Here is a 20,475-nt window from a genome sequence, read left to right on the forward strand (position 1 = left end):
TTCAGGAGACCAGGTAGCAAAAGCTGATCGAGAAATCTCAGACTGCATGCAGGAGAAAACACCCCTCCCCCATCTCGTACTGCATTGCGCCATTTCTGTGCCATCTCCGTTGAAGGTGGAGGGCTCAGAATGTGCGGATCTTGACCCCCACCTGGTGGCAATAGGCTGTAAATGCAACTGAATAACATCAGAATGAGAAAGAGCCGACCTTCCAACATCAGACACTACATCAAATCTCCAGACCAGAGTGAAAACAATAAGCACCCAGAACTCAGTCCTGAGGACACAGAAATATGAAAACTAAATGACAATGAATTAAAAATAGCTATCATCAAAAAACTCGAGGTAAAAGAGAAGGTAGAGAAACAATTCAAGAAGTTCAGGAGCTACATCACAAAAGAGAGTGAAACTACAAAGAAGAATCAACCAGAAATATTAGAGATGAAAGACACAATGGAGCAGATAAAACAAAATACGGATTCCCTGAACGCTCAAGTGGACGTCATAGAGGAGCAAATCAGCATAATCCAAGATAGACATGTTAAAATGCTCCAGATAGAGGAGGAGAGAGAACTAAGACTAAAAAGAAATGAAGAAAGTCTCCAAGAAATATCCAACTCAATGAGGAAATGCAACATAAGAATTATAGGTATTCAAAAAGGTGAAGAGAAAGAGAATAGAGCAGAAAGCGTGTTCAAAGAAATAATAACAGAGAACTTCCTAAATCTAGGGAATGTGAGGGAAATATGTGTGGAAGAAGCTTCCAGATCTCCTAGATTTCTCAATGTAAAAAAACCTAGTCCAAGGCATATAGTAGTAAAACTGGCAAAAGTGAATGACAAAGAAAGAATACTCAAGGCAGCAAGGCAGAAGAAAATAACCTACAAAGCAACCCCTATCAGACTTTCAGTGGATTTCTCTGCAGAAACCTTACAAGCTAGGAGAGATTTGAATGACATATTCAAAACATTAAAAGATAAAAATCTTCAGCCAAAAATACTCTATCCAGCAAAAATATCCTTCAGATATGAGGGAGAAATTAAATTTTTCCCAGACAAACAAAAGCTAAGGGACTTCATAGCCATGAGACCACCTGCCCACCCCCCGCCACAAGAAATCCTCAGGAAGGCCCTCATACCTGAAAAAAGAAAAAAAGGGAGAAAGGGGTCACAAAACACAGAGTCAGGAGATACATAGGTAGACAGAATCAGAATAGGATAGCAAATATTCAACTATAGCATTAGGCTAAAGGGAAGGAAAACACCAAAAACAAAGACAATCTTGTCACTTTAACCACAAAGTCACAACACAAGTTGGAATAAGATATGAGAAAACAACTTAGGAGGGGAGGAGGAAAGAGACTGAATCAGTTTAGACTAAGGAAATAAGAGGCCATCAGAAAAGGGACTTATACATGAGATTCTGAATACAAATTTCAGGGTAGCCACTAAACAAAAAAGCAGAACAGAGACACAAAAAATAAATGAGGAAAAAACAAAGAAACACGTCATCAAAAACTACATAATTCAATGGGGAGACCAAAACACACAGGACAAGAAACAAAGGAAATGCAGGAAAACCAGAAAACCAGTGATATAATGACAACATTAAGCCCTCATACATCAATAATCACCCTCAATGTAAATGGACTGAACTCTCCAATAAAAAGACACAGAGTGGCAAGATGGATTAAAGAACAAGATCCAACAATTTCTTGCCTCCAGGAAACACACCTCAGCTCTAATGACAAACACAGGCTCAGAGTGAAGGGATGGAAAACGATACTCCAAGCTAATGGCAAAGAAAAGAAAGCAGGTGTTGCAATACTTATATCAGACAAAGTACATTTCAAGATAAGGCAGGTAAAGAGGGGCAATATATAATGATCAAAGGGACACTCCATCGAGAAGAAATAATGCTTATAAATATCTATGCACCAACACAGGAGCACCAAAGTTCATAAAGCAACTATTAACAAACCTAAAAGAAGATATTTAAAATAACACAATAATAGTAGGGGACCTCAGCACCCCACTCAAATCAAGGGATAGATCATCTGGACAGAAAATCAACAAGAAAACAGTGGAATTAAATGAAAAGCTAAACCAATTGGACTTAATAGACATATATAGAACACTCCATCCGAAAACAGCAGAATACACATTCTTCTTAAGTGTGCATGGAACATTCTCAAGGATAGACCATATGTTGGGAAACAAGGCAAGCCTCTATAAATTTTTAAAAAATTGAAATAATAACAAGCATCTTCTCTGATCATAATGCTATAAAGCTAGAAATTAATTACAAGAAAAAGGTGAGAAAGGGACAAAGCTGTGAAGACTAAACAACTGCTATTGAACAAGCAATGGATCATTGAAGAAATTAAAGGAGAAATCAAAAAATATCTGGAGACAAATGAAAATGATAACATACCATACCAACTCATACAGGACACAGCAAAAGCTGTATTAAGTGGGAAATTCATCACAATACAGGCACACCTTAACAAACAAGAAAAATCCCAAATAAGCAATCTTAAACTACACCTAACTGAATTAGAAAAAGAAGAACAAAGCCCAAAGTCAGCAGAAGGAGAGAAATAATAAAAATCAGAGCAAAAACAAATGCTATCGAAACAAAAAAGGCAGTGAAAGGATCAATGAAACAAACAGCTGGTTCTTTGAGAAGATAAATAAAACTGACAAACCCCTAGCCAGACTTACAAAGAAAAAAAGAGAGAAAGTTCAGATAAACAAAATCAGAAAGAGGAGAAATAACAACAGACTCCACAGAAATACAACAGATTATAAGAGAATACTATGAAAAATTATATGCCAACAAATTGGACAATCTAGAGGAAATGGACAAATTCTTAGACTCTTACAACCTCCCAAAGCTGAGTCAAGAAGAAACACAATCTGAATAGACCAATCACAAAGAAAGAGATTGAAACAGTAATCAAAAGCATCCCAAAGAATAAAACCCCAGGACCAGATGGCTTTCCTGGGGAATTTTACCAAACTTCCAGAGAGGACTTAATACCTATCCTTCTCAAGCTATTCCAAAAAATTAGGGAAGATGGAACAGTTCCTAACACATTCTATGAGGCCAACATCACTCTGATACCAAAGCTTGACAATGACAGCACAAAAAAGGAGAACTACAGGCCAATATCGCTGATGAACATAGATGCAAAAATCCTCAACAAAATTTTGGCAACCCAAATTCACCAATACATCAAAAGTCTCACACATCCTGATCAAGTGGGATTCATACCAGGGACACAGGGATTGTTCAACATCCGCAAATCAATCAATGTGATACACCACTTCAACAAATTGAGGATTAAAAACCACATGATCATCTCAATAGATGCAGAGAAAGCATTTGACAAGATCCAACAGCCATTTATGACAAAAACTCTTAACAAAATAGGGATAGAAGGAAATTACCTCAACATAATAAAGGCCATATATGACAAACCCACAGCCAACATCATACTCAATGGGCAAAAACTGAGCACCTTTCCCCTGAGAACAGGAACAAGACAAGGATGCCCACTATCACGACTCTTATTCAACATAGTACTGGAGGTTTTGGCCAGAGCAATTAGGCAAGAGAAAGGAATAAAAGGAATGCATGTAGGGAGTGAAGAAGTGAAACTCTTGCTGTTTGCAGACGACATGATGTTATATATAGAAAACCCAAAAAAATCCATCATAAAACAAATCGAAATTATTAACAACTACGGTAAAGTTTCAGGGTACAGAATCAACTTACAAAAATCAGTTGCTTTTCTATACTCCAATAACGAACTTACAGAAGGAGAACTCAAGAATACAAATCCCATTTGCAATCACAGCTAAAAGAATAAAGTATCTAGGAATAAATTTAACCAAGGAGGTGAAGGACTTATACAATGAAAACTATAAGACATTACTGAGAGAAATTGATAATGACATAAAGAGATGGAAAGAGATTCCTTGTTCATGGATCAGAAGAATAAACATAGTTAAAACGTCCATACTACCCAAAGCAATCTACAGATTCAATGCAATCCCTATCAGAATCCCAATGACATTCTTCACGGAAATAGAGCAAAGAATACTAAAATTCATATGGGGCAACCAAAGACCCTGAATTGTTAAGGCAATCCTGAGAAAAAAGAACAAAGCTGGAGGTATCACAATCCCTGACTTCAAAACGTACTACAAAGCCATAGTGATCAAAATGGCATGGTACTGGTACAAAAACAGGCACACAGATCAATGTATCAGAACTGAAAACCCAGAAATAAAACCACACATCTACGGACAGCTAATCTTCAACAAAGTTGCCAAGAACATACAGTGGAGTAAAGATAGTCTCTTCAATAAATGGTGTTGGGAAAACTGGACAGCCACATGCAAAAGAATGAAGGTAGACCACTACCTCACGCCATACACAAAAATAAACTCGAAATGGATCAAAGACTTGAAGATACGTCCTGAAACTATAAAACTCCTGGAAGATAATATGGGGCTGGCCCCGTGGCCGAGTGGTTAAGTTCGCGCGCTCCACTGCAGGCGGCCCAGTGTTTCGTTGGTTCGAATCCTGGGCGCGGACATGACACTGCTCGTCGAACCACGCTGAGGCAGCATCCCACATACCACAACTAGAAGGACCCACAACGAAGAATATACAACTATGTACTGGGGGGCTTTGGGGAGAAAAAGGAAAAAATAAAATCTTAAAAAAAAAAAAAAAAAAACTCCTGGAAGATAATATTGGTAGTACGCTCTTTGACATCAAACTAAAAAGGATCTTTTCAAATACCATGTCCTCTCAGACAAGGGAAACAAAAGAAAAAATAAACAAGTGGGGATTCATCAGACTAAAGAGCTTCTTCAAGGCAAAAGAAACTAGAATCAAAACAAACAGACAACCCACCAATTGGGAGAAAATAATTTGCAAACCATATATCTGACAAGGGGTTAATCTCCATAATATATAAGGAACTCACACAACTGAACAATAAAAAAACAAACAACCCAATCAAAAAATGGGCAGAGGAGATGAACAGACATTTTTCCAAAGAAGAAATACAGGTGGCCAATAAGCACATGAAAAGATGTTCAAGATCACTAATAATCAGGGAAATGCAAATCAAAACTATGCTAAGATACCACCTTACTCCTGTTAAAATGGATATAATCACTAAGACTAAAAATAACAAATGTTGGAGAGAGGGTGGAGAAAAGGGAACCCTCATACACTGTTGGTGGGAATGCAAACTGGTGCAGCCACTATGGAAAACAGTATGTAGAGTTATCAAAAAATTAAAAATAGAAATACCATACAACCCAGCTATCCCACTATTGGGTACTTATCCAAAGAACTGGAAATCAACAATTCAAAGAGACTTACGCACTCCTATGTTCATTGCAGCATTATTCACAAAAGCCAAGACATAGAAGTAATCCAAGTGCCCATCGACTGATGATTGGGTAAAGAAGATGTGGTGTATATATATATATATATATATATATATATATATATATATATATATATATATATATACAGTGGAATACTACTCAGCCATAAAAAGACAAATTCATCCCATTTGCAATATCATGGAAGGACCTAGAGGGAATTATGCTAAGCGAAATAAGCCAGTCTGAGAAAGACAAACACCAGATGATTCACTCATATGTGGAATATAAACAAGTACCAGGACAAAGAAAACAGTTCAGTGGTTACCAGGGGAAGGGGGTGGGGAGGGTGGGCACAGAGGGTGAAGGGGAGCACTTATGTGGTGACAGTCAAGAAATAGTGTACAACTGAAATCTCACAGTGATGTAAACTATTATGAACTCATTAAAAAAACAAACATGGTAACAGATGATAAACACTTTGACAAGCTCATCAGCAGACTGGACACAGCTGAAGAAAGAATCAGTGAAATCGAAGGTAGGTTGATAGAAATTAGCCAAACTGAAACACACAGGGAAATAAAGTGACAGGTTTGGGAAAGGAATGAAGTTGAATTACATAATTAAGAAGAAGTAGATTTTACTCATCAATTTCTGAAATTTACCACATTTCTCTCAGCCTGTGACCCCAATGGTGCTGTGTGAATGATGCTATTGGGGTCAGCACTTACCCGGAGACTTGCGGCTTCTGCAGCCCCCACAGTCTTGGAGACAGCACGGAGGAGCTGCTGTGCATTTTCTACCAGGAGCTCTTCAGAGGACTTGCTTCTTGCCAGGGAGGCCTTTACACTTGGGAGTCGACAGGAGGAACGCTGTTAACATTGCCCCAAGTAAGAGGTGCAATCCCAAATAAATAAATACCAGAAGGTTTTAACGTGAGCCTCTTCCAGAAAGCTGGGATGCCTTTGTGGGGTCTATTCAGAGAAAGAATGTTCTAAAGGCATAATTTAATATCTTAAAATAAAATTTATACTTTGATACTAAGAAAGTATGACTCACGTAGTATCTATAAATTAGCAAGAAGAAGTAAGGTTTTTTTCTGGAGGTAACATTGGTTTATACCATTATAGAAATTTCAGGTGTCCATGGTTATAATTTGACTTCTGTATAGACTAAATCGTGCTCGCCACCAAAAGTCTAGCTGCTATCCATCACCATACACATGTGCCCCTTTACCCCTTTCGTCCTGCTCCCCACCCCATTCCCCTCTGGTAATCACCAATCTGTTCTCTGTATCTATGTGTTTGTTGTTGTTTACTGAAGAAAAGTTCCAGAACATCCATATATAATGAAATGGAACAAGAAATTTTGTCTAGAATAGCATTCAGGACTTAAAAGTTCTAATCAAAGATCGGACTGGTATTTCCTAACTGAATTACGCACCTCAATGATATTTGTTTTAAACTGAATGTAACTGAATTTAGTAAGACAAGTTTTTGTTTTACCAATGAAAATGAAGATGCTGTGAAACTTCAGTGACTATCAGTGACAATCTCAGGACTTCCAGAGCCTTTAGAAGATTGAGAGCTTGATGAACACAGGTGTATTAATTATGCCTTTTTATTTTCTGGATTTCTGATGCACTGACATCTTAGAGTCTTGCTGACATTGGAAAGACTGCCCCTCCCGGGGTTAGTCAATTCCTAGAGATAGTAAACGACTCACCTGCAAGTGCACCTTCCATATGCAAAGTAGCCAATCTGAAGCCCACAGCCCCACCACCTCCTTTATGGGGCTCTCACGCCCTAGGCCACTGTTCCCCTGCCCCAATCACCCCAGGGCCAGGTACCAGACAGCTAGAGAGAACCTCCATACTCCAGAGCCCACCGAAATGATTCAGTGAACTAGCCAATCCTAAACGTGTTTAGCCTGCTTACCCTGCCTTGCCCATTCCTTCCCATGGAAACTGCAATGAAGGCTCCTGTCTGTGCTGTCCCCTCGCTCCTTCTGCTTATTGATTGACCCCGGTGCTTCCCCGTGTGGCCCCGCATGGCATGCCATGCCTCCTGTTTCTAGGGACCTGTGAAGGATCTTCTTCCCTCATGACAATCATTTCCATATTTGTGTGTCTTATCATTCCCGATTTAGACAAATCCCGAGTACCCTTACAACAATACTCATACTTGAATTTTAGCAGTTCCTGTATGTTAAGTAGAAAAATTGGGGTAGCTAATCTTGAGATGATTACATACCTGAAATGTTATTTCCTAGGGAACAGTAACCAGGTTTTATTTTTAGTTTAAAACAATTTATACACCCTGGTGTTGGTGATGTTATTTTTGTGTGTGTGTGAGGAAGACTGGCCCTGAAGTAACATCTGTTGCCAATCTTCCTCTTTTTGCTTGAGGAAGATTGTCGCTGAGCTAACATCTGTGCCAATCTTCCTCCATTTTATGTAGGACACTGCCATAGCATGGCTTGATAAGCGGTGTGTAGGTCTGTACCTGGAATCCGAACCAGGGAGTGTGGGCTGCTGGAGCGGAGCATGCGGACTTAACCACTGCGCCATTGGGCCAGCCCCGGTGATGTTATTTTTATGCCTCACAATAACTGATCACAGTTTTAACTATCAAGCTTTTCCATAATATAAGTATATTACTAATAAAAGTTTGTTACTGACAAATGCACCACTGCAGGTATCAAGGACTCAGGTTGAAATGAAATCATTCTATACTGACATTACGATGTTCTATATTATCGACATGAAAGCTGTTATATGGAGACAATTAACAAAAACTGCTCAAGTCCAGAGTTTGGGCACATTAAATGAATTAATCTTAACACAAAATCCGTACCGGCATAGTTTTTCTTAGGCAGATGACATTCACAGTGCTTTCACTTTGCAATTAGTGTATTTTTTATAGATAACTGGGTCTTCATTAGATATGATTAGTATAAAAACAAATAGAGAACTAAAGGTCAAAATTTAAACGTGATTATAAAGCAGAGATCAGTCATTTGTGTTTGCAGATTAACCGCGAAGTGATGAGAGCACAGCAGCACCCCTGGAGGGAGTGCACAGTGTCATGAAGGGAGGATGGACCAACGGGGAAGAGCTCCTAAGTTCTGAGGGATACGGTTTTAAAAAGACTCAGGTGCCGGCCCCATGGCCCAGTGGTTAAGTTCGCGCACTCCGCTTCAGCAGGCCAGGGTTTCACCAGTTTGGATCCTGGGCATAGACATGGCACCGCTCATCAAGTCATGCAGAGGTGGCATCCCACATGCCACAACCAGAAGGACCCACAACTAAAAATATACAACTGTGTACTGGAGAGCTTTGGGGAGAAAAAGGAAAAATAAAATCTTTAAAAAAAAATCCTTATGTTTACTTTATGTTCACACCCCCTCAGGAACTAGTTTCCCATGTTAAATCTTTTTTTTTCTTTCTTATGTATATTATCAGATATAATATATTTGTGATACAATGGGAGATAACAGTGGCTTAAATGTTTTTTGTGCTCTGTAATAATTCTCTATATTTTCAATATTTGATATTCCCAAATAAATGTGGATTCTTGGAGGATAAAACAGGAAAAGAAGTATAACAAAAAAAAAGGAATTATAAGCCCCCTCTGAGCCCTCCCTCTGGGTCTTGAGAAAGTGGAGCAAGCAGTTTCCACCGAAGCCGGCTCCTACCCGGAGATGATGCGGAGCTGGCTGCTCACTGTCTGAATCTGCTCTACCGCACACAGAAGCTCCTGGGAACATCTTTGATCTGTGCAGTTCTTAGCAATGATGCAGATAAGTTTGGCGAAGTTTTGTCCAGAAGTCGCAATTTTCCTAGCAGAGGTGATGAGCTGATCTTTGGTCTATATCAAAAGAAATGAAAGAGTTAGGTGTGGGTAAACACCGCCCTCACAGGTTTTCCCTAAGAAATCGGCGGTAAATTGGAAAGCATCCAAAACTCGCTTGGCACAACTTACTTCAGCCCCAGAATGAATATATTTGAGCTTGGTTTAAACCATGATCTCCTGAATCGCCTCCGCAGGCTTCCAGAACAGCCTCTCCTGAGTTAGTAAGAAGCATACTCTCCTGGAAACCAGCAGAATGAGGTGGCCCAGGCCCATCCGTCTGTGGGGGATGCTGAAGGGAAGGCAGCCCAGCCTCTGGTCACGAGCTAGCCCTTTCTCCACGGGAGCTGTGGCCTGCACGGGCTCAGAGTTAGTTTTCATCAGGCCCAAGGGAGAAACGAGCCCCTAAGAAGGGCCAGGTGTGGAGAACACCCCGGTTGAATGGGGTCTCGGCTGGCGCAAAGGACTACAGTCACACGTAGAGCTTCCCAGCTGGGAACTAGTAATTAATGCGCTGGGGACAGAAGTCACCCCTTAGTTAGCTGATTTGAAGTTTTTTATTTTTTTTGAGGAAGATCAGCTCTGAGCTAACATCTGCTGCCAATCCTCCTCTTTTTGCTGAGGAAGACTGGCCCTGAGCTAACATCCGTGCCCATCTTCCTCTACTTTATATGTGGGATGCCTACCCCAGCATGGTGTGCCAAGCGGTTCCATGTCCACACGGGGATCCGAACCGGTGAATCCTGGGCCACCGAAGCGGAACGTGCGCACTTAACCGCTGCACCACTGGGCCGGCCCCTGATTTGAAATTTTAGTTTCTCTGGGCCTTATTCTTCTTCATTTGAAAAGAGAGATTTGGACTAGATCAGCAGTTTCCATTCCTTTCCTTCCTTCCTTTCTTTTTTTAAGAGCAACAGAGCCCTTTATCCAAATAAATTCTTAAACATAATGGTGAATGTTGAGGCAGCTAGCACAGGTAAAAGGTGGGCTGCTCCTGGTCACGCGGAGCCCCCAAAAAACCTCACCTGCTTGTCTGGGATGAGCAGGTAAATGGCCTTTCAACAGGCCACAGGAAAGTAAAAATAGGGGGCCAGAGGAAAACCCAGGAAGGGCCCCAAGTCCTGCTGATGTAGCCAGCCTGCAGACAGGGTGGCCCCTCCTCCCCAAATTTGGCTCAGATGCTGAGACTGATGATGCCACACGTGAACCAAGAAGGTATGGACAGTTTTAGTACTCACAGAGTGAGGCTTTCTGGGGACAGCAGGGCAGGCTCCCAACCAGGTCGGAAAACAGCTTCAGAGAGCAAGGAAAGGAGACTGGCTTGGCTTCTGTTGTGGCTGGGGATGGCGCCGGGATGCGGGTGTCCACTCATCAGCCAGGGCTTGTGTGGTCTGAACTGCCCACTGGCACCAAAGAAGGCAATGCCTGGGCTTTTTTATTGACTTGCCCAGATGAGGAGCAAGAAGGGAAGAGGGGGGAGGGGGCTTGAAAGCTGTCAGCAGAGATAAAAAATGGGGCCAGACTCTTTTGTACCTGCCCTGGTGAGGGACCCTAAATGCCATGAGGAATGGACACTAACTTAATGGACAGAGCTTAATTTTCCTTGCCCCATTCTTTTTGTAATGGCTGGCCCTAGTTGGGAACCATTTCCTGGCACCCTCTTCTCTACATATTGTGCTGTCTCAGCTTCTCCAGTAAGGAGAAAACAATTCTATTAAACCTAGCGTTAGAGGCTTAGTTTATTAGACATATTGGCAATTGCAGATAAGAAAGGAGTGAGTACAAGCATGTCCAATGCCTAATTCAAAGCAATCCCAAACTCCGTGGCAGACCAGAGGGAGAAAGCTTTGGGAACAGAGACAGCCTTTGTGAAACACAGGACTCAAACAGCTGTTCCTAAATTAGCCAAACCTGCCAGGTCATTTGGCACAACGTTGCCCCTTCTTTTCTAAAGACTGATGTCGCAACCCCAAACCGAGAGCCATCCAAAACATCCAAGGCAGCACCACTTCTTTATGATGTCCCAGGAGAATATGTGGATCCTCAGACCCTTGAGAATTTGTTTTATGATATGGCACCCCAGTTAGCAAATGAGTCCTAAAATATGGATTTCGCTTCTCCTTGGACGAGGCTCGGGTCTGGCCAAGCTCTTTGCATCTGCCAGCTCTCTCCCAGTACTAAACGTGGGTTTGATGACCTGATTTCGGAATCATTGGTCTTTAGGATAAGAATGAAAAGGAATATTGAAAGGATGGGGATGAGGGGAGGGTGAGAGAAGAACCCCTTTTGTCCCATGGATATTTTATTTTATACACATTGCTACAGTTCCTTAACCTGGATAATGACTTGAGGAATTGGCATTGTTCTCTGCTGGCACACAGAAAGTGTTCAAATGAAGATGTGAAATATGACGTTGTGGAAAGTCTTCAGTAAGATCACCTCCATGTGTGAAGGAGAAGGGCTCAACTGAAGAGGTCAAACTGGAATATTCCAGAACTCAAAACCCAGGTCTCAAAGGTGCCAGAGAAAACTCAAACCACATGAGAAGAGTCTTGTGTAGACCTCTGCCAAGAAAGAAGATGCTTACGTTTTCTGCCTCTCCAAGGAACACCTTCCCACCTTCCTCCTTGCTTCCTCCAACTCCACCCCCAGCCTCGGGGCTGAAGAGTTGCTAATACGTCTGACTTAAGTTAGTGTCACAGACTCTCAGTGTTCTAATTCAGGGAATCTTAGTTCCTTCACTCCTATGCGGCCAGTTGCCCCCTAACCAGCCATTTTAAACTCTTTTCTCTTTTTTTCTCAAGAGTACCAGGTACTTTGGCTATTAGAATCTGGTTGGTGTTAAGACCAGGATTTGAAGGCTTTGGGGGAGAATGCTGCCTAGTCACTCCACTTGACCAGGCACTAGCCTCACCATAGAAAATTATCCTTTGTTTTTCCTTTTGTCATTTCCTGTAAGTGTACATTTCCCTAGGGAACTCCCTGGGATGGAGGGTTTGCATATTCCTGGGCCCTCAGCCACACACCAAGGCCAGCACCCAAGTCCTGTATAAATTAGAGTATCTGAGACATTTGGAAAGAAACTGAGAGTCAGCCAGCAAAGGTAACCACGCCCACTTCTGATCTAATGACCTTAGGGTAACTGACTGACTGAGAAACTGACTGGGCAGGGGTTGGGAGGAGGGACAGGACAAGGAGAGGCCTGAGTCTTGGGCGTGGCGCGACTGCTGGGCTCAGCTTTGCAGTCACCTCATCAGGGGGTGCCCTGACGTCCAGCCTTCTCTTCTGGGCCCCCTCCCCTAATCCCAGAATGAGAAGGTGGGGCCCTATGGGGCCCAGTCATGGATTCTGGAGCCATCAGTACCCAGCAGACCTACACTGGAAGGAGTTTTCTAAATGGCTCTTGAAGCCATTCTCTCTCTTCCTTCTGGTCCACACATTTAGTAAATGGACTCTTTTTTTTCAGTGTTGATGTGTGGATGTTAAACAATGCTTAACTAACTTTAACCAAGAAGAGGGCCAAAGAGAATTAGAACCAGTCACGCATGATTGAAGCAGCCCCCTTTCTCTCCAGGCTGGGCTGGCCCTGCACGGCTCTCATCCCGCAGGAGGTCAAGCCCTGTGAGCTCTAGTTTGCGGAATTTTTAAAGGTGTAAATGGCTCCCTTCAGTTCATCCTGCTGGGATGTGGAGGAGTCCTTGATTTTACCAAATTGCAGCTTCTGGCAATTATCTGTCCTGGTGGAATAAGACAAAGCCTCTGTAACTGAGCCCAAAAGCAGAGGGGAAGAGAGAAATGAAGTGGGCTTTATGAAATGCCCAGAGAGAGAAAGAAGAGAGCATGTAAAAATGTGAAGTGCCCAGTGGCCCCTGAGTGCCGCCCTTCCTTCCTGGGAGCTGCCCCTGCTGGCCCAGCTCCTGGGGCACAGTAGTTGGGAGCCCCACTTCCCCCATGGTGCCATTTCCTCCCACCACCCCATGAAGGTGTGGGGACCTGGAATTGGCCACCCCAAGATATGTCTCTTTGGCATCAGGATTATTTGAGGCTGATTGCTTTTGATAAACTGGGACAGGGAAGGAGGCTCTGAGGAATGAAACTTGCCCTTTGTTAGGACACATTTACGTTTGTAAGGTAAATCTCTATCTGTAAAAGTTGCCTCCGTCTCTGTATCAGGAAGAAGAAAGGAGATGACCTTCTCTCTAAAAACTCTTAATCAATACCAAAGGCAAGGACTTAAATCTGCATTTTATTGTGCTAGTCTGGTAACCTCCTGTAACTGACTTCCCTCCCCCTCCCAACGTTGGCATTTCTTAAGGATTAAGCATCTTTCCTTAGGCTAGGAACTGATTGCTGCGCTCACCTGTGACCACCCGGCTCAAGACAATAGACTTGCCTCCTGCTACGCCCTCTGAGACAGCAGACCACTACCTGCTGTGTCCATCAAGCACTGTGCCGACAGGGCAATCTTGTGACTATTGTGGGAGGGACATTTCAATCACATGTGAAACACCCTGTTTGGGGGTATATAACCACTATGTGCACCCCACTTCTTCGGTGCCCTTTCTTCCTTCGGGAAGAAAGACCCTGGGCCATGGTTCCTCATAAAGCTTTGTTTAATTTTCTCTTGCTATTCTGTCTCATGTGAATTTAATTCATTCTCCAGCCAGACGAACGCACATTTGGGAAGAGGAAATGTCTTCCTCCCCTACAAAGGCCAAGTACCATGATGCGTCCTCTCCTCTTCAAACTCTGGGCCATTAGGAACACCTCCTTGGCCATCTCCCGGGTAATCTGGGTGATTCTGTTCCCACTGTCCGCGCTGCCGTCCTCCGGCAGAGGCTGGTCCAGATCAGCGTGCAGCCAGGCTGGACAGCCAGGGGCGCTGGCGGGGGTGCCGCTCTGCTGCCGCTGTAAGAAGAAGACAGAACTAATGAAACTCCTGATTCTCAGAGCTTTAAACTACAGTGGGGATGTGAACAGCCTTTTTATCATTTTATAAAGAAGAGTGGGAATCCAGAGGATTTCCCGATTCCCACGTGCCAGCAGTTCTTGGCAATTTTCTCCAAATATGTAGGAAAACAGTGAGAAGAGGAGACAAGGAGCCCATTACTCTGTGTTCCATTCATCCAGAATTGACAAAAACTGAAACCTCGCACACTCAGGTCCCAGGATAGTTAACGTATGACGTTTTCTTTCCCTCTGTGAATTTTTAAGCCTTACATGGGAGAAGGGAGAATCTACAGCTTCTTGAAGAAATGCAGGAATCCTCGAATGATCTGAGCAGAGGGGACTTAGGGTGCAGGGGAAAAGGGAAATGCCTGCTCTCCCCCCAGCTATGTTGGGAATAGGGCCCCTTCTCATGGTGATGACATTTTAATGAGAAAAACAAAGACTAATGGGGTGGAGAAACCCATGGTCTGGTCAGCTTTATCTTGGGAGAAGAGCCAGGGAAGGGCCTGGGAGGGTCTGTGCGGCCGAGCACAAGGTCAAGAAGAGGACAGATCAGGTTGTACATAAAATGCTGGGCTGAGCACGTCTGCAAGGGAACTTCTCGGGCACTGCCAACCTACTGTATCCCCCACTGACTTTGATCACAGTCAGTATAAGTCAATCAAATGTTTGGGATCCGTGATGCCTAACTGTCCTGTCTGGTGCCCTGGAAGGAAATGACCGTGCGTGGAAGCCATTGAACAGACCCAGCATCCTTCCAGTCAATCCTTCATTTTGCCTGTGCTGGTTCAACATAGATTCCTGCCACTTGCAAACAAAAGAACCCCGATTGGAGCAGGGAGGTAACATCCCAGAGGGCAAGGTGGCATGAAGCAGCCTGCTCTACTGGAGGACTCTGTCAGTCACCACAAGGGGGACCACCACCAGTTGGAGTAACTGGGAAAAACCTCATAAAAGTCAGTTATTATAGCCACTACTTATAGGACGCTTACTATGTGCCAGACAAGTGCAAGTATTTTACATGGATGCTTTCATTAAACCTCCGCCAGGGAAGTATCAATGTTCTCATTTTCTAGACTAGAATCTTGAAGCCCAAAATAGCTCAGAAGCTTCTCTGAGGTCTCAGAGCTGGGCAATGGCAGAGGCAGGCTTGGCCCAGGAGTCCGATTCCCCATCTTGGACTCTCGAGGCTGCACTGTGCTGCCTGCCAAGTGTGAATTACACACATAGGCACCAAGGCAGCTTTTTCTGGAACTTGACAGGGGGCTCTGGTTACCAGAAAAGAAGGGTGAGGTGGGGGAGGAGGAAAGGTGCTGACTATCTCACCGTGCCCAGGTCTGCTGTGATTGTCCCAGCGATGCCTGGATCAGCAGTGCAGGTCCCCACTGAGCTCCCTGGGGTGTCTCTTGGGGCAGCACCCTGAGAATCCATACTGCCCGCTGCAGCCATTCCTGATGCACCCTCCGCATGGTGGAGCTGGCGCTGGGCAGGGTCCTGTTCATCACTGGGCTTCATCACTGCTGTCTCACTACTGGGCTTCAAGCACTGGGCCAGGAGTCTCCAGGCCTTGGTGTGACCACCTTTCCAAGCCTGGAGCTGGGTCACAGCATGGTGGGCCTTAGCTGCCCACTCCCACTGAAGCCAGTCCAGGATGTGCATTCCCCACTCCTCTGGGTGTTCTCGGACCACAGGGACCCTCTGGGCTACCTCCTTGGTGAGGACAAGAATGCTCTCCAGAGCCACAAGGAGACTCTCCTGGCAGGGCCCAGACTCCTGACCTCCTGCCACGATTTCTTGCACAGCTTGGATACCAGACACCATTCTTTCCAGGGAGCTTTCTGGCCTGGTCTGGGGGTCTCTGTAGACAGAAAGCCTTGGGCAGAAGGCAGCTTGGAGGGCATGTTCATAGTCTGCATTGATGCTGCTGAGATGGCCAGTCACGGCCTTGGCTCGAAGGGTGAGCTCCAAGTAGAGAAGTTCAAAGCGTGTGGACAGGCTGGGTGATGGTTTGGGGGAGGAGGCCAGGATCTGTGCCACATCCAGCAGAGCTTCTGTGAGCACATGAACTTCCCTGCACAGAAAGGAGATTTCACCCTTTACTTTCTCCTCCCCACACAGTAGGGAAGACAGCCTGGCAGCCTCTTGTAGCCTCCGAGAAACATCTGCTGCCTGAGCCAACCCTTCCTGCAGCCCTTGCTGGTCATTCACAGCTTGTCGCAGGAACAAGAACAGGCCTTGTCTCCTGCTGAGCCTCTCCATGCACTGGAGCAGGTCTTGGACAGTCACTGACCACAGAAGGCACCCATCCTCAATGCTCTCCTCCCATGACTTGAGGTCTTGGAGGCCTTCAGAGGCCAGAATCTTGTCCAACAGCTGTTTAGCATGGGTCTCTGTCTCCTGCAGTCTGCCTTGCATTTGTAAAAGTGCTTCTGGATGCCCAGTTGAGTCAGAATCCTTTTTACCCAAATCCATGGGCCCACTTTTTGCTGCTAGTTGAACCACTGAGGCTAAATTCTGCTGAAGCTCCACAAACACTGCGATGTTTTCTCGAAGATCAGCTGCTGGGTCATTGCAAAATAGCTGTTGACACAGAGGGTACCAGTCACCAGCCATGGCTACTAAACCCTGCCTGGTTTCCCTAGATCTCCCAGACAGTTGCAGAGCCCCTTCCACAAGCCTATCAGTTCCAGCAGCTGTACAATGTGCCATCTCCCCTGCTAAGTCACTAGCAGAAGGTACCAGTGTTGAGATTTCTTCGAGTCCAGTCATCCTCTTCGACCCCAGTGGTCCCTCCCTAGCCAAGGCCTCTTGAGCTGCATCCACAGCTGCATCCTGATCCTGCAGGCTGGTGCAAGCTGAAGTCACTGCCTGGCTCTCTACAGCAAGGACAAGTTTGCTGATGGCAGGAAGTGGAGAGCCCCCCCTCTGTGGACGGGTGCCAGGAATCCAGGGACTGGAAAGATGGTCCCTGGGCGGATAGGAGGTGCCTAGATCACTTTTCCCTAACCCAGAGCCCCTTTGGTGTTTCAGTTCAGAAACTATGGAGTCCTGAAGGCTGGGGAGAATAAAATAAGGCTGTCTCTTAGCAATATCAAACCTTTGGACTTGGTGTCGAAGGGGGCTGAGGATATCTGGGTGGTTAGTCCCATCCAGACCCTCTCGGATGCTCTGAGCTGAGCAGATCAGATGCTTTGCCATGGTTAAAAACGCATCTGTGTCCTGAGAGCTGTGCCCACCTGAACAGCGCTCAGCAGCTGCACCCAGGACCAGGGAAGATTCCTCCAGCTGCCGAATCAAGACTCTCAGGCCATTCCGGAAAATGGGATCTCGATCTTGGTCCACATACCTGCTCATCACCTGCACTATGTGCGTGGCTCGGCCCTGTAAATATGCCACGAGTCGAGAAAACTCTCTAGAATCTCTGCTCCTCAAAGCCCATGTAAAGAAGTCCAAGCGCTTGGTCATTTCCTGAATGGACACACCCAGGAACTCAGGAATATTGAGAACGTCGTCAAAACAGGCCAGTAGGCCTTCAGATGCCCTGGCCCACGCCTGAAGCAGGGCCTGCAGGGCGGCGGGGCTCCAGTCCAGACCAGACCCTTCGGGGCTTTGCGAGAAAAGCTGTTGCACTCTGACCACAAGCTCCCAGAGGCCCGCCGTGGTGGCCTCGACGTCCTTGCCAGTTTGTTGTCGGGAGCAGCAAACCCAGACTAAGTGCGCCACTCTGAGCATCTGCTTGGCCTGGTCCTGGAAATCAGCAAGGAGAAGCTGGAGGCTCTTTGGCTGGCCCTCGGCATCGCGCGGGGAGCTGACACGGGGAGCGGCCAAGGCGGCCTGGACCAGCCTCTGAAGAGGACTTTGCGTGTCGGTGAACGTGTCCAAGATCTGGCGCAGTAACCCAGCGCGGACTCCCTGGGCGAGGGCCTCAGTCGCGGCCTGCAGCGCTGCGCACTCCAGCCCCGGCGGCAGGCTCGCCAGGCCTGTCCCCGGAGACCCATCGATCCGGCCCAGGCGCCGGCCGGCGCCCCGCAGCTCTAGCAGCCGGCGGCAGCGGGCCACCAGGCGCAGCCTGTCTGGCGGCGCGGAGCAGGCGGCCAGGCGCATGCAGGGCCAGAGCACGGCGGCCAGGAGCGCGTCCCGCGGGCCTTCGCGCGCCTCCCCGGGCCCGGGCGCCGCCAGGAGCTCGCGCAGCTGCCGCAGGCGCCGGGGGAGCGCGCCGCTCCGGGCACTGGACGCAGGGGCCGCAGCGCCGGGCTCCAGCCGCGCCAGGAGCTCGCAGAGCGTCTGCCTGGTCAGAGCGAAAACGTGGCCCCGGGAGGCCGCCAGCTGCGGGTCGCGCGGACGCCGGAGGTGGCCACGGGCGGCCGCCAGCAGCGCGGGGACACAGCGCCGCAGCATGCGGCCGGCGCGGCCCAGGCGCCCCCGGGGCCCGCGCGCGGTCAGGCCGCCCAGGCCCCGCAGCGCCGCGGCCAGATCCGCGAAGGGGCCGCGCAGCGAGGCCGCGTCGCCCGCCGCCTCCAGCGCGTCCAGGCAGGTCAGGCACCATCCCGCCGCCCGCACCACCTTCCTCGCCATCGCAGCGTCTTCCAGGAGCAGGACCTGTTCGGGCAGTGAGGGGAAGAGAAGCTTGAAAATGCTAGCACGTTTCTGGAGCGATAGGGAGAGCAAGGGCAGCTGCCTTCCCCCCTCCCCGCGTCCAAACGTCCCAAGACTAAAGCGTATAGAATCTCAGCGTCCCCTTCCCCCAAAAAGGCCACCTCATCTAGGAGTGACATATAAAGAAAAGTCACCTGGAAGAGACGTTTAGAGAAGACGTTTGGCTTAACTGAAAACGTAAGGCCTCTTAAATTTGAGCTACATCAAATGCGGGGTCCAACCTGGGTTTGCAGTGCCCATCTCCGGGTTAGAGGAGGAACGGTCAACCATCTACATGGTAACCAACAGACAAGGAACTGAAGAGTGTTTAGGAAAGACATGCTATTGGGATGAGGATGATGGGGGCTGGAGAGATGGCCTGTCCAGGAAGTGCCTCTGAGAAGCCTTTCTGAGCCTGACTCTGCCGCTCCTGGATGGCTCTATCATCCTTTGCAACCGAGCTGGTACCAGCCACTTCCACGAGCCTGACTGTCTTCCCCTCTCCTCCTCCCATCAGCAGGTGCCGGAAGCACTCTGGCTCCACCTCTCTCATCCCCCCCATTCCCAATCTTACTTTAATGAGGATCTCTTAATTTACAAATACGTCCACCCCGATAACTCACACTACTAAAGTTTTAATGGTGAACGGTATTAATATTTGATAATATTTAAGGCATATAGATGTTAACAAGGAGCAACGTCCCACCCTAAAAGAGTTGTGCCATGTGATGGAACTTGAGGATGGAGAATGAAGGTGAGGGGTTATCCAGGCCCCATGAGATCCTTGGAGCTGGAGGTCAACGCGGCAGAGCTTTCATTCTGGAGCCAGTTTGTCAAATAGCATGACAGTGGCAGAGGTTTCCATCACTTCTCCCCATAGCTCCAGTCTCGGGTAGAGTGGAAAATGAACCCCTCAGTGACACCTTTTTATTAGGGGTTAGTGGCCAAGTGTGGGGGATGAGGGGACCACATGTGGGTTTAAGATCATAGCTCCTACCTCAGTATGCCTATCTGGCTGCCTATGCCAGCCTCCACATTTAGCATTTATTAAATTGGTAAAACTCCGTGCCTGCAATCTTGGCAGAAACTTGGGCAAATTTCTCTCTCTGAGGTCCGTGTCTACTGTGGGAATGACATGCCCCATCCATGTTTCCCACCAGTGAGCTCTCTGTTCAGACCAAGCAGCCAGCCAGCTCCGACATCAGTCTCACCTTCGTGGTGGCCACCAGGATCCGCTGAGCTGTGGTCACTAGCTCCTCCTGGTGGCTCTGACAGTCGGGCTGAAGATGGAGCTTCTGAGCTACCAGCGTCATGTTCCTCCCGGAGAGGATCAGAGACTCGGCAGCAGGCCCCATTTCCTCGCGGAGCCACTCCTCCTCAGAGTCTCCTGCCAACCTGATCAGACACGTTTCCACTCAGCCTTCACCAACATCTCCATGAATGTAATGTTACAAAAAAGAACTATACCCATAAGGAAACTGTGCTACATAGATGTTACAGAGCACCGTGAAGCCATTAAAACGGTGACATGGGTCTGTATTTATGGTGATAGAAGCCTCTCCAGGACATAGTGTTGAGTAAATAAAACCAAATTGCAGAATAGCATGTATGGCAAGATCTCATTTGTT

At 46.5% G+C, this 20,475-nt stretch overlaps 1 protein-coding gene across 2 annotated transcripts in view; it reads right to left on the reverse strand.

The window, feature by feature from the left end:
* LOC106838616 (uncharacterized) overlaps positions 1-20,475 on the reverse strand; it is a 30,018-nt gene that overhangs the window by 4,666 nt on the left and 4,877 nt on the right. For both annotated transcript variants that reach the window (XM_070511766.1, XM_014852850.3), the window contains exons 2-6: positions 20,059-20,242; positions 15,539-18,811; positions 13,985-14,170; positions 9,108-9,280; positions 6,143-6,260 (exon numbers count right to left, since the gene is read on the reverse strand). In XM_070511766.1, the coding sequence (XP_070367867.1) occupies positions 6,143-6,260; positions 9,108-9,280; positions 13,985-14,170; positions 15,539-18,811; positions 20,059-20,202 (3,894 nt within the window). In that variant the 5' untranslated portion in view covers positions 20,203-20,242. The remainder of the gene's footprint in view (positions 1-6,142; positions 6,261-9,107; positions 9,281-13,984; positions 14,171-15,538; positions 18,812-20,058; positions 20,243-20,475) is intronic.

The sequence above is a fragment of the Equus asinus genome, chromosome 6, assembly GCF_041296235.1.
Source record: "Equus asinus isolate D_3611 breed Donkey chromosome 6, EquAss-T2T_v2, whole genome shotgun sequence".
Classification (NCBI taxonomy): Eukaryota; Metazoa; Chordata; class Mammalia; order Perissodactyla; family Equidae; genus Equus; species Equus asinus.